General features: G+C 52.2%; 1 protein-coding gene across 2 annotated transcripts in view; it reads left to right on the forward strand.

Moving 5' to 3' along the window:
* The window catches only part of TEKT1 (tektin 1), a 57,418-nt gene that overhangs the window by 18,628 nt on the left and 24,371 nt on the right, over window positions 1–14,419 (forward strand). For both annotated transcript variants that reach the window (XM_075333269.1, XM_075333268.1), the window contains exons 4-5: window positions 2,141–2,269; window positions 10,969–11,112. In XM_075333269.1, the coding sequence (XP_075189384.1) occupies window positions 2,141–2,269; window positions 10,969–11,112 (273 nt within the window). The remainder of the gene's footprint in view (window positions 1–2,140; window positions 2,270–10,968; window positions 11,113–14,419) is intronic.

Genomic DNA, 14,419 nt, shown 5'->3' on the forward strand with positions numbered 1-14,419 from the left:
ATATGGAGGACTATGGGAGCTTCATAACACTATATGGAGGAATATGGGGGCTGCATAATACTATACCCCCAGAGTTGTATGTCCTCTACACCCCAGAGCTGTATATCCCCAGAGCTGCATGTCATCCCCCCACCTCAGAGCTCTTTGTCCCCCCCACCTCAGAGCCACTGCCCCCCTCTAGAGCTGTATGCCCCCCATTGCTATGTACACCTTTCCTCGGTAATATAGATGTCCCCAGTAATGTGTATGTCCCCAGCCTCTCTTGTGATGTGTATATACAGCAGTGTTAGTGTTCTCTATGTGCGGCCATGTCTGTTAGTGTCAGCCACCAATCAGCGTGGCACAGACACATGCCCAGGAGGAGTTGGATGGAGACAAGCGGGGAGGTGAATGAGGCTGTTGCCGGCTTCCCAATATTAAAAATTAGATAAAAATATAAAAATGTGTCTGTGTGTGCATGTGTGATGCGTATCTATGTGTCATCTATGTATGTCGGTGTGTATGACTGTGTCTAGATTTATGTCTGTTTATATGTGTTTTTGTGAATTTGTCTTTAAATATATACTGTATGTGTACGTATGCCTGTATGTGTATGTACAGTATCTGTGCATGTCTATGTGTGGATGGGGCCCACTGAGACTCTTTCGCCCAGGACCTACAAAAACATGGAGCCGGCCCTGCGTGTACCAGTCATGTATTCTCCTGTACACTGTACAGGGGCGTACCTTTGGGGGGCATGCGGCATATCTGCCCCTGCACAGCAATCAGGGGGGCACCATTGGAAAATGTGAGGCAGCAGTATGGTGGGAGAAAATTGTAAGTGGACAGTATTGAGAAAGAAAAGTGTGAGGGGCATAGAATGGAGACTGGGTAGTGGGGGAGGGGGTATAAGCAGTATAGAGAAGGGGCAGTATGGTGGCCAGTGTGAGGGCACAGTATGCTGAGCTGGGGGAATGTGAGACTGAGGTGCAGTATAGAGAAGGAGCAGTATGGTGGCCAGTGTGAGGGCACAGTATGGAGGGCACAGTATGCTGAGGAGGGGGAATGTGAGACTGAGGTACAGTATAGTGACTGTACAAGGAGGTAGGCAGTATAGAGAAGGGGCAGCATGGTGGCCAGTGTGAGGGCACAGTATGGAGGGCACAGAATGCTGAGAAGGGGGAAAGTGAGACGGAGATACAGTATAGTGACTGGATAATGAAGCAGGTAGGCAGCATAGAGAAGGGGCAGCATGGTGGCCAGTCTGAGGACACAGTATACTGAGGAGGGGGAATGTGAGACTGAGGTGCAGTATTGTGACTGGATAGTGAAGGAGGTAGGCAGTATAGAGAAGGGGCAGCATGGTGGCCAGTGTGAGGACACAGTATACTGAGGAGGGGGAATGTGAGACTGAGGTGCAGTATGGTGACTGGATAGTGAAGGAGGTAGGCAGTATAGAGAAGGGGCAGCATGGTGGCCAGTGTGAGGACACAGTATGGAGGTCACAGTATGCTGAGGAGGGGGAATGTGAGACTGAGGTGCAGTATGGTGACTGGATAGTGAAGGAGGTAGGCAGTATAGAGAAGGAGCAGCATGGTGGCCAGTGTGAGGGCACAGTATGGAGGACACAGTATGCTGAGGGGGGGGAATGTGAGACTGAGGTGCAGTATGGTGACTGGATAGTGAAGGAGGTAGGCAGTATAGAGAAGGAGCAGCATGGTGGCCAGTGTGAGGGCACAGTATGGAGGACACAGTATGCTGCGGAGGGGAATGCAAGACTAAGGTGCAGTATAGTGACTGGATAGTGAAGAAGGTAGGCAGTATAGAGAAGGGGCAGCATGGGGGCCAGTGTGAGGGCACAGTATGCTGAGGAGGGGGAATGTGAGACTGAGGTGCAGTATTTATATCTAAATGCTACAGTTCGTGCTCTACTGTTATGGTTAAAATGTTAACGTTATTGGGCCCCCACCAGATCTTCTGCCCATGGGCCCCCACCAACCTTAATCCGGCCCTGGTGTTGAAGGTCCTCTTTTCTGTAAATTGATCAGCGCTCCAGGTAAATTTGCATGGCCATGTAATCTAACAATACATATATTCTGCCCTACAATCATTCTGCTTTGGTCACCAATGCATATATCTAATTTACTGATCACCGTTTTAGAGAGAAGAGAGTTGGTATAGATCTGGTTCATGATGAAGTGGAGCGGGAACTTATCAAAGAAGTGGAAGTGATCCAGGGAGTGGTGGCTCTGCTGCAGAGGACATTGGAGCAGATCACTGAGCAGATCAGGTGAGTTACATCTCCTTACACCAAGTATTAACTGGCCAAACACTACAGGCTCGGCTACTTTGTGAATCACCTGTTATTCACTTTTAGTCTGTGAACATTGTTTTTAATGAAGCAACAGGATAAATAGGTTGTTTATCACAGAGACTTATTTATGATGGATGTGGGGGCCTCTTGACCCTCTTTTCTGGCTAGTGCTGCTCCTATGACAGAAGAGACAGTCACATGTATGCGCTTTCTATCACACCCAAAAAAATGAATGAAGATAACCACAGATGTCAGCCTCTCCGGTCACAGTAGCCGCAGCACCAGTTGTGAGGGGGTCCGCAATGCCTTGGACTACAGACAATTGATATCTGCTCTGGTTTGTGAGCTGAGATAGGCATCTACCCCTGATCTAGAGGTACCGTCACACTAAGCAACTTACCAGCGATCCCAACAACGATAGGGATCGCTGGTAAGTTGCTAGGAGGTTGCTGGTGAGATGTCACACTGCGACGCTCCAGCGATCCCACCAGCAACCTGACCTGGCAGGGATCACTGGAGCGTGGCTACACGAGTTGCTGGTGAGCTCACCAGCAACCAATGTCCCAGCCCCCAGCGCCGCGTGGAAGATGCTGCGCTTGGTAACTAAGGTAAATATCGGTAACCAACCCGATATTTACCTTGGTTACCACCGTACGGAGCTACACGTGCAGAGAGCAGGGAGCAGCGCACACTGAGCGCTGGCTCCTTGCTCTCCTAGCTACAGCACACATCGGGTTAATTACCCGATGTGTGCTGCAGCTAAATGTGCACAGAGCAGGGAGCAGCGCACAATGCTTAGCGCTGGCTCCCTGCTCTCCTAGCTACAGCACACATCGGGTTAATTAACCCGATGTGTCCTGCAGCTAGCTACATGTGCACAGAGCAGGAGCCGGCAGCACTGACAGTGAGAGCGGCGGAGGCTGGTATCGAAAGTAAATATCGGGTAACCAAGGACAGGGCTTCTTGGTTACCCGATGTTTACTGTGGTTACCAGCCTCCGCAGAAGCCGGCTCCTGCTGCCTGCACATTTAGTTGTTGCTGTCTCGCTGTCACACACAGCGATCTGTGCTTCACAGCGGGACAGCAACAACTAAAAAATGGCCCATGACATTCAGCAACAACCAACGACCTCACAGCAGGGGCCAGGTTGTTGCTGGATGTCACACACAGCAACATCGCTAGCAACATCGCTGCTACGTCACAAAAGTTGTTCGTTAGCAGCGATGTTGCTAGCGATGTTGCTTAGTGTGACGGGGCCTTAGGTTTGGCTTCTGTTGATTTTGAACTAATGACTTACTCAAACCTTCTTAATGTTGGATGAACCCTCAGATATCGATGTATCCCACCAACTGTCTAATATGAATGGGGACTTTAATTTATCGTCAGGGGAATTAAGGATTTGATGTGCTGGATATTGGATTGCCGATCCTTTTGTCCTCCTGGAGATAAGCACCAGCCTTAAGCTGGGTTCACACTAAACGACAGCGACAACGACGTCGCTGTTACGTCACCATTTTCGGTGACGTAACAGCGACCTTGTAAGTCGCTGTTATGATCGCTGCTTAGCTGTCAAACACAGCAGAAGCAGCGATCATAAGGTCGCTGTGCTACATGTTCAGAGAGCAGGGAGCCGCGCTTAGCGCTGGCTCCTTGCTCTCCTGCAGCACACATCGGGTTAATTAACCCGATGTGTGCTGCAGCTACATGTCACAGTTCAGAGAGCAGGGAGCCGCGCTTAGCGCTGGCTCCTTGCTCTCCTGCAGCACACATCGGGTTAATTAACCCGATGTGTGCTGCAGCTACATGTCACAGTTCAGAGAGCAGGGAGCCGCGCGCACTGCTTAGCGATGGCTCCTTGCTCTCCTTGCTACAGTATACATCGGGTTAATTACCCGATGCATACTGCAGCCACATGTCACAGTGCAGGAGCCGGCACTGGCAGCAAGGGCGGCGGAGGCTGGTAACCAGCGTAAACATCGGGTAACCAGGGAAAGGTCTTCCCTTGGTTACCCGATGTTTACGCTGGTTACAGCTTACCGCAGCTGCCAGTGCCGGCTCCTGCTCGCTTCATTTCGTCGCTCTCTCGCTGTCACACACAGCGATGTGTGTGTCACAGCGGGAGAGTGACGACCAAAAAATGAAGCTGGACATTCAGCAACGACCGGCGACCTCACAGCAGGGGCCAGGTCGTTGCTGGATGTCACACACAGCGACAGCGACGGGACGTCGCTGCAACGTCACAGAAAATGGTGACGTAGCAGCGACGTCGTTGTCGTTGTCGCTGTGTGTGACACCAGCTTTACATTATATGTCTGGAGAGAAAGCTCTCAAAAACAAGACTGGCTAAACTTAGGCCCCAGATATTTGAAGGGTCATCAGTCCCTGAACACATTAATATCAAGTCTCAAAATGCATCTCTTTAGTTTGGTGATAAAAGACCCTAAAGCATTTGCCTTGTGCATTGGAAATTATACAAACCGATTCATTTACTCCCCCCAACTGCGCTTCCTGTCCTTCTTGAGAATAGTATAAAACACAAAATGTTTAATGTTTGGGTTTTTTTGTGAATGGGACAGCAGGCCAAAGATGGCTTCCCCGTTGAACGATGACAACTATGCAATATGTATGTGTGACGCCCTGGGCAAGCCAGGGGTCACAGGTCACAACATCACATGCACCCCACATTCCCTGCAGGTACACCTAGCTAACCCAAAATCCTTGTTGCCTTCCTCCAGGGGCTGATGTCCAGACCAGGGGGTGGGCCAGGCGGTTGGCTCCGCCCACCGAGGAGTTCACAGCCCTAGAGGCGGGAGGAACCAGGCAGATAGAGTTTGGAGGAGGAAGTGGAAGGAGTAAAGATCAGTGAAGGAAGTGAAAGTAGAAGGAAGTGAAGTGGTAGTGGAGCTAAAGAGAAAAGCTGAAGCGACAGAAAAGTGAGAGTAGTAAAGCCTGAAGTTGGTCTGAGTGTGTGCCCTGGACTGTGACAGCAAGGTCAGCAGATGGCGGTGATAGTCTGCAGGGGGACTGTTTGGAGGTTGCTGGAAGGACCGCGGACGGGTGGTGACCCGGCGGTACCGGAGCAGTATACGAAGAACAGTCAGCACCAGGGCAGGGGCCTTTCGGATCCCGGCAAAGCTAGGAGTCGCCATAATTTGCTAAATCCGTCAGTGAAGGGGACCTCTGTCTCCTAACAACCAAGTCCCGATTGAAGGCAACAGTCCGACCATTGAGGGGAGACACCGCCACCGCCAAGGCACCAGTTTCCCAGGGCCAGCGCCTGCGGGCAAGAGAGGCTCCTCCGGCCCAGATTGAAGCCAGGGAGCGGGTAACCGGTGGGGACCCATCGCTACCAAAGAGACTTTACATAGGTGCAGGGAAGAGACCGTCACCGCTAACTGCAGGGAACAGCAGCACCGTAACCGTCCGAGGGACCCGTCCAACCAGCCGTTTGTTTACCGAGAACTGTGTCGTGTTTACTGGCTGAGTGAGTACCTCCGTGCCGTGCGGCACAGCGCTGCCCCTGCGCCCCTGCACCTCCACAGGCCCCATACCCGCCTGTCCACCATACCAATCCCTTCACCGGGCCCCGGGAGCACCACAACCCCTACCCACGGAGGGGCACATCAACAACTGGCTGCTCCATACCATCACTCCCGGGCTCCCCATACAGAGCAGCGGTGGTGTCAACAAATCACCACAACCGTGGGTGGCGTCACGGACAATAAACTATTACAATAAACTATCCCAAAACACCCAATCCCCCTTTCACTCACGGGCGAGGAGCACCGCTCGAGTCCCCGGGATCCGGCCCATCGCTCGAGCCACCGAGCAGCAGCAGCAGGCCGCAGCAGCGGCAGCGGCAGCCGGACCCGAGCAGTGGGAGAGCGCGGCGTCCCCTCCTCCGCCCGCGACAATTTGGCGTCACGAACAGGATCTTACCGCTCTGCCGTTGGGTAGAGGTGCGCCTTGTGACCGCCGGAGGTATCCGGCCGGAAAAATTCAGAAGTCGCCATCTTTGGCGCGAAAAGTTCCCGCTCGAGCGTCTTCTCGAGCAGCAGAGGCGCGAAGGCCAAAACCCCGCCCCGATAGAGGAGGGGCCGAAAAGAGGCTAAGGGGGACGAAATGGCGACTGGACGCATGTAGCCGCGGCCATACAAGCACGGACGCTGGGACCCTGCAATTTGCTGAGCCTTGCAAAAAGATGTCTGTTCCACCTAGCTATGCAGAGGCTACCGAACCGGTGCCCGGGACAGCGGCATGGCTGAGGGCCCGAACGGCAGGGATCTGTCGACACTACCGGAGCCAGATCTGCCGGCTGATGGAACAGTGGACCGCAGAGGTGGAGGACGCAGCTGCAGTTGCACGAGTGTATGGGATGGAGGCTATGTTGGAGGAGCTGGAGGGTGACCCACGCCCCTATGTCCCCGAGGGACCGGCCGCTGCGGCTGAGGGACCCGGTCTACCCCTGGCTCCCATGCTGCCTCTGTCCTCCTTGTCCGTGCACCGCGCTGCACCTGGCCCGTCGGGCGTACACCCCTTCGTCACAGTGGCCGAGAGAGTGACAAGCCTGGAAGCTGCGGCAGCTGGCGGCAACCCGCCTGGCGCAGAGACGGGCGATGGTGACTCCGGGCCTGACACCGAGCCCGTTTCGGAGGAAGATGAAGGAGTCGTCGCTCTGCAGGGCACGGAGGCCACTTACATCCCCCAGAGTGGAAACAACGGGTATCGGGCGGCCCTTCCTCGCCGCGCTTGCTATGCGCTGGAGGGGCTGGTGCCCGTGTTCTTCCACCCAGAGCCAGGTGAGGAGGACGAAAATGCACAGTAAGGGCAGCGGAGCACCGTTGCACCGTCCCCGTTGGGACCACCAGTGTGTTTGTTTGAAAGTTCTGAAATTGAAAGTGATCAACTGATGAAGTAACCTGATTGTCTTACCGTGATTTGCAACCGGCCGTTGCCGGCACCGTTGTCCCCGTGGGGACCGTTTGAAAGTTTGTATGAGGAACTGCTCATGGACAAGCCCGTGAACTTGCAGGGCAACCACAAACGTTAAGTGGCTTGTAAATAAGTTGAGTTACCGGTACCGTTTCCGCAATTACCGCCTCCGGAGAGGCAGGTTGGAGGGAGGGCCCACAGCAGAGCAGGCTGGGGCCCAGCCACCACAGGAACCGGTGGCTACCCTCTGGAGGGGAAGGACAGATCCCACTCGGGTAACTTGTGCTGGACTGGGGTCAAGGGGTGCTGCCTGGGCTTTAGAGGCAGCATCAGGGCCAGGTTACTTGGGTGGGAGAGAGCGGAGACCGTAACCGTTAACCGTGATAAAGTTTGCAACGTTTAAGAAATGAACCTCCCGCTGTGGGATGATGCCATAAATTGTAAATATGTTACCGTTTTTCTATCTTTTACAGAAAACAAAAAGGAAAATAAAACCGGTGTTGGACGGGCAGCCCGAGGACGGTCTGCGTTTTGCTAAGGGGGAATGTGACGCCCTGGGCAGGCCAGGGGTCACAGGTCACAACATCACATGCACCCCACATTCCCTGCAGGTACACCTAGCTAACCCAAAATCCTTGTTGCCTTCCTCCAGGGGCTGATGTCCACACCAGGGGGTGGGCCAGGCGGTTGGCTCCGCCCACCGAGGAGTTCACAGCCCTGGAGGCGGGAGGAACCAGGCAGATAGAGTTTGGAGGAGGAAGTGGAAGGAGTAAAGATCAGTGAAGGATGTGAAAGTAGAAGGAAGTGAAGTGGTAGTGGAGCTAAAGAGAAAAGCTGAAGCGACAGAAAAGTGAGAGTAGTAAAGCCTGAAGTTGGTCCGGGTGTGTGCCCCGGACTGTGACAGCAAGGTCAGCTGACGGCGGTGATAGTCTGCAGGGGGACTGTTTGGAGGTTGCTGGAAGGACCGCGGACGGGTGGCGACCCGGCGGTACCGGAGCAGTATACGAAGAACAGTCAGCACCAGGGCAGGGGCCTTTCGGATCCCGGCAAGGCTAGGAGTCGCCATAATTTGCCAAATCCGTCAGTGAAGGGGACCTCTGTCTCCTAACAACCAAGTCCCGATTGAAGGCAACAGTCCGACCATTGAGGGGAGACACCCCACCGCCAAGGCACCAGTTTCCCAGGGCCAGCGCCTGCGGGCAAGAGAGAGGCTCCTCCGGCCCAGATTGAAGCCGGGGAGCGGGTAACCGGTGGGGACCCATCGCTACCAAAGAGACTTTACATAGGTGCAGGGAAGAGACCGTCACCGCTAACTGCAGGGAACAGCAGCACCGTAACCGTCCGAGGGACCCGTCCAACCAGCCGTTTGTTTACCGAGAACTGTGTCGTGTTTACTGGCTGAGTGAGTACCTCCGTGCCGTGCGGCACAGCGCTGCCCCTGCGCCCCTGCACCTCCACAGGCCCCATACCCGCCTGTCCACCATACCAATCCCTTCACCGGGCCCCGGGAGCACCACAACCCCTACCCACGGAGGGGCACATCAACAACTGGCTGCTCCATACCATCACTCCCGGGCTCCCCATACAGAGCAGCGGTGGTGTCAACAAATCACCACAACCGTGGGTGGCGTCACGGACAATAAACTATCCCAAAAAAAAAACAATCCCCTTTCACTCACGGGCGAGGAGCGCCGCTCGAGTCCCCGGGATCCGGCCCATCGCTCGAGCCACCGAGCAGCAGCAGCAGGCCGCAGCAGCGGCAGCCGGACCCGAGCAGTGGGAGAGCGCGGCGTCCCCTCCTCCGCCCGCGACATATGGTGGGCTTAAGGGTCCCCATACACAGATGGCTGATGCCCAAACGAAGGTTTGGCCGATAACTAGGCCAACAGTGATCTCTCCTTGCTACACAAAAACACTAAAGCCCCCGTCACTCATAGCAAGATCGCTAGCGAGATCGCTTAAACATCACAAGTTTTGTGACGTATCAGCGACCTCGCCAGCGATATCGCTGTGTGTGACAAGCAGCAGCGAGCGGGCCCCTGCTACAAGGTCGCTGATTGTGAAAAAATAATCAGGACCATTTTTTGCTCGTTGGTCTCCCGCTGTGCAGCACGCATCAGCGTGTTTGACGGCGGGAGACCAACGAGTGCCGGTTCTGAGTGTGCAGGGAGCCGTTGTTACACGGGTTGCTGGTGGCTGGTTGCTGGTCACTGTGGAGATCTGCCTGATTGACAGCTCAACAGCGACCATGTAGCGACGTTCCAGTGATCCCTGCCAGGTCGGATCGCTGGTGCTTAGCTACGTGTAACGGGACCCTTAAGCTGGGTTCACACTAAACAACAGCGACAACGACGTCGCTGTTACGTCACCATTCTCTGTGACGTAGCAGCGACCTTGTAAGTCGCTGTTATGATCGCTGCTGAGCTGTCAAACACAGCAGCCGAAGCAGCGATCATAACGACAGTGCTGCAACATGTGCAGAGAGCAGGGAGCCGCGCACACTGCTTAGCGCTGGCTCCCTGCTCTCCTAGCTGCAGTACACATCGGGTTAATTACACGATGTGTACTGCAGCTACATGTGCAGAGAGCAGGGAGCCGCGCACACTGCTTAGCGCTGGCTCCCTACTCTCCTAGCTACAGTACACATCGGATTAATTACACGATGTGTACTGCAGCTACATGTGCAGAGAGCAGGAGCCGGCACTGGCAGCGTGAGAGCGGCGGAGGCTGGTAACGAAGGTAAATATCGGGTAACCACCTTGGTTACCCGATGTTTACCTTGGTTATAGCTTACCGCAGCTGCCAGATGCCGGCTCCTGCTCCCTGCTCGCTTCATTTCGTCGCTCGCTCGCTGTCACACACAGCGATCTGTGCGTCACAGCGGGAGAGCGACGACCAAAAAATGAAGCTGGACATTCAGCAACGAGCGGCGACCTCACAGCAGGGGCCAGCTCGATGCTGGATGTCACACACACCGACAGCGACGGGACGTCGCTGCAACGTCACAGAAAATGGTGACGTAACAGCGACGTCGTTGTCGTTGTCGCTGTGTGTGACACCACCTTAACTCTGATAACTCCTCCTGTGATCACTATGATCAGCTGCTGCCAGACATTGGCGGCTACTTATCTCTCTGAGAACAAAAAGATTGATAGTCCAAAATCCATCACAGGTCAGATCATTCTATCTGCTGACATCGTGCGTCGGAGGTTGAGTCGGGAGGCCACAAAAAGTAGATGCCCTAGAGACAAATCTCTGCTAAGACCTACTTGGTCTTAAAAAAAACAAAATAAAAAAAAAATATCTAACCTTTATTCCATGATGTGGTTGGTTTACATGCTCAAACTGGGGAAAGGTCCCCTCTCAGCCCATACATCTGTTATCAATAACAGCCCCTTACCACAGGCTGACCTCTGGGGCAGCTTCATTGTAAAAATAGTTTATGTTGATGGGACGGTAGACTGTGAGGAGCTAGGATCAAAGCATAATGTAGATATGGGACAGATAACAGAGGGCTTCATGTGTGATAACTAAATTAGATAAGTCAGGACAATCACCCATTGTGACCAGTTAAGTCTGTTTTCTTATTTTGTGATCTTGATTGTTTTCTATTCAAACAGCCGACATAACAATTGTTTTCTGTATGTATGCTTCTAGCATTATATACTATGCAATTTTTCTAATCATCGGTACTTTATGAATAACTGCACCATGATGACCCATTGAATTTCCATTGTTTCTAGGTTGAGTCGTTCTGCTAAATATTCGCTGGAGAAAGATCTTAAAGACAAGTTTGAAGCTTTGAAACTGGATAATCATTGCAGCACATTGACAAACAACACTCCGGACATCAAATATGTTTCCAATGCGGTAACCGTGCAGGGAAAGTAAGATATGGCATTGTGCTCTTGGTAACATACAAGGCTTTTCAGGGTGCGGTTCCCTTATTGGTTCCCTCCTGATCAGTCTAGGGTACAGTGTGTAGCCATCATGTTCTGCTTCCCTCTGCAAACCCCGAGCTCTGCTCTCTCTGAGGCCCCCTTCACACGCACGTGTCTCCGGTACGTGCTAGGTCCGTGCCCGCATGTACCGGAGACACGGGCACACGTAAACCCATTAAAATCAATGGGTTTATGTGCACGCACGTGTGCAGCCATTGACCCGTGCCTCCGTGTGGAGCAGACGTGAGCCCGTGTGCTCCACACCGATGCATGTCCGTTTTTCTCTGGCAGCACGGGTGTCACGCGGCCCGCACACATACCACACGGATGTAGTGTGGATGCGGTCCCGTTTGACACGCGCTGGAGAAAACTCACGTGTCAGAGAATAAAACAAATCTTTACTCATCTTCTCCAGCCCTCCTGTCTCTGCCGCTGCTGTCACTTGCTGCCGACCTCCACTCATTATGCTCATTTAATATTCACTTCACTGCGGAGAAAGCGGCAGCAGTGGGGAGTCGGCAGGACCGGAGACCGAAGATCAGCACCACGGACAGTGACGCCAGGGACAGGTGTGCAGAAAGTTCCCGTTCTCCGTGTGTTATCACGGATAACACATGGAGAACACACGTAGTGCCATAAACACGGCACACGGAGAGGAAAACGCACCTTTGACACGTCCGTGAAACACGTACGTGATTTTCACGGACGTGTGAAGGGGACCTGAAATGGAGCTGATCTACACTGGCTCCCAATTCCATTGGGGTTGCAGCCCTGTTGGATGCTGGGAACAAGACTGTGTCTCCCTAAACTTCATCTATGGAAGGCCACTGTTCCCCGGCCCTCGCTGTGACCTTCTAGTCCAAAGGGTCGGGAATGGTTTATTGGGGGGCTTTCACCTGTTGGGTATAGATTGCAGTTCTTGGGCTCTTAAAATAAATAAAATGAGCACATCTTGCAGGACATAACGTCTCCTGATGACCTGCTCCTACTTTTTTATGGAAAAATGAATATAAGATTACTAGCACAAAGCTGGCTGTGTGACCGAGGGAACAGTAATGAATGGCCTGCAGATTTCTCCTGTGATCTGGACTGGCAAACATGTAACACAAAGTTATAAGGTGTCCTGAGCAAGAGCAGATCTTCAGCATTAATAACCAAGGAAAATTCTGTGCATGGATCTCATGTTTGACAGCGGCATGTCATAATAGGAAATATGGGTATGGTTAAAGGGGTTGTTTCGGCAAAATAAAACCTTTGTCCAAGGCACTGCATATGTAAAAAACACATATGGTCATACTCCCCTTTGCCACCCATCGGGATCCAGTGCAGCCACTCCTTTTTCTCTGTAGAGAAATAGTGATGTCAACGTTCCACTAGGTGCCGGACCATAATAGTCTGTGGTCCGTGAATTTAATAGTGCATCACAGGATGTTTTATGATAATGTTCTGCAGCCAATCACAGACAATCGCGTGACTTCAATGATCCCCTTCTCTGTGCAGATCACGGAGCCACCTGCGTTGGATCCCGGCAGAGGCTGGTAGGGGAGTATCACTGCATTTATTGTTTTTTTACATAATCAGACCCCTGGGCAAAGTTTTATTTTGCCCAGACAGCCCCTCTGAGTATGAATTGTTGCTGTTTTGCCTGCTCATACACATGCACGCTTGCCCAGATGAGCATGCATTTGTTCTGCTAAGAAGAGAGAAGTTAGTGATTACCAGACACCTCTGACGGTTGCGAACTAAGGCGGGCTTTGCACACTACGACATCGCAGGTGCGATGTCGGTGGGGTCAAATCGAAAGTGACGCACATCCGGCGTCACTTGCGATGTCGTAGTGTGTAAATCCTAGATGATACGATGAACGAGCGCAAAATCGTCGTCATCGTATCATCGCTGCAGCCTCCGACATTTCCATAATGCCGGGGGAGCGACAGGTACAATGTAGTTCCTCGTTCCTGCGGCCGCACACATCGCTGTGTGTGAAGCCGCAGGAGCGAGGAACTTCACCTTACCTGCCTCCCGGCTGCAATGAGAAGGACGGAGGTGGGCGGGATGTTTACATCCTGCTCATCTCCGCTCCTCCACTTCAATTGGCCGCCTGCCGTGTGACGTCACTGTGACGCCGCACGACCCGCCCCCTTAGGAAGGAGGCGGGTCGCCGGCCAGAGGGACGTCGCACGGCAGGTATGTGCGTGTAAAGCTGCCGTAGCGATAATAATCGCTACGGCAGCTTTCACTATATATCGAACGTGCGACGGGGGCGGGACTATCGCTGCAGCATCGGTAACACATTGTTACCGATGTTGCAACGTGCAAAGCCCGCCAAAGGATCGGACATGTTGAATTCCACATGCAGCTCTTTTTCTTCCCCCATCATAGGCCAAAATTAAGATGCTCAATAGATGGTTGTTGTCCAGTCTCGCCTATCATAGTCTTAACACATGACCGCCAGAATTAATTTTTATTTTCCCCTTGTTTTTTCCTCCACTTTTTCCAAGATCTGTTACTTTTTTTTATTTGTCCATGAGGGTTTGGGGGTTTTTTCTTGCGGGATGAAAATTGAGAGAAAAAAATGGCAAATGTGGAGAAATGATGGAGGGAAAAAAGCATTTCTGACATTGTTTTTGCTTTTGCAGCGTTCATTATGCAGTAAAACTAAACTGGCAATATGATCTGTGAAGCTGTGAAATGCCACTGTCATTCTCTGAGAGCAGCTTTAACAGCGTGCTCCCGGGGCGCACCGTTCTGATCCCCCATCAGCTATAATTCTCTCCCCGCTTGCAAGTTGATTATGGGGCTGCTGATAGGTTATCAAGACAGTCAGGGACCTGCTGATGATCCCTATACCATGATAGCGCTCCTATGACTGCCAGCTTGTGGTTGGTGTTTATAGGAGACCCTCATATTTTCTATACAGTTAGGTCCATAAATATTTGGACAGTGACTGAATCTTTATCATTTGGCCTCTGCATGTCGCTATTTTTTATTTAAAATTAAACAACTGAAATTAAAGTGTCGACCTTCAAGTTTTAATGAAAAAATTTGAACAAAAATATTCTGTGAAACGTTTAGGAATTCCAACCATTTTTCTACCAAGTCTCCTTATTTCAGGGGCTCAGAAATAATTAGACAAATTTATTTTACTATAAATAAAAAGTTAATTTTTAATACTTTGTAGAGAATCCTTTGCAGGCAATGAAGTCTCAAAGCCATGGATGTCACCAAACGCTGGGTTTCCTCCTTTTATGAG

The sequence above is a fragment of the Anomaloglossus baeobatrachus genome, chromosome 2 (genome assembly GCF_048569485.1).
Source record: "Anomaloglossus baeobatrachus isolate aAnoBae1 chromosome 2, aAnoBae1.hap1, whole genome shotgun sequence".
Lineage (NCBI taxonomy): Eukaryota > Metazoa > Chordata > Amphibia > Anura > Aromobatidae > Anomaloglossus > Anomaloglossus baeobatrachus.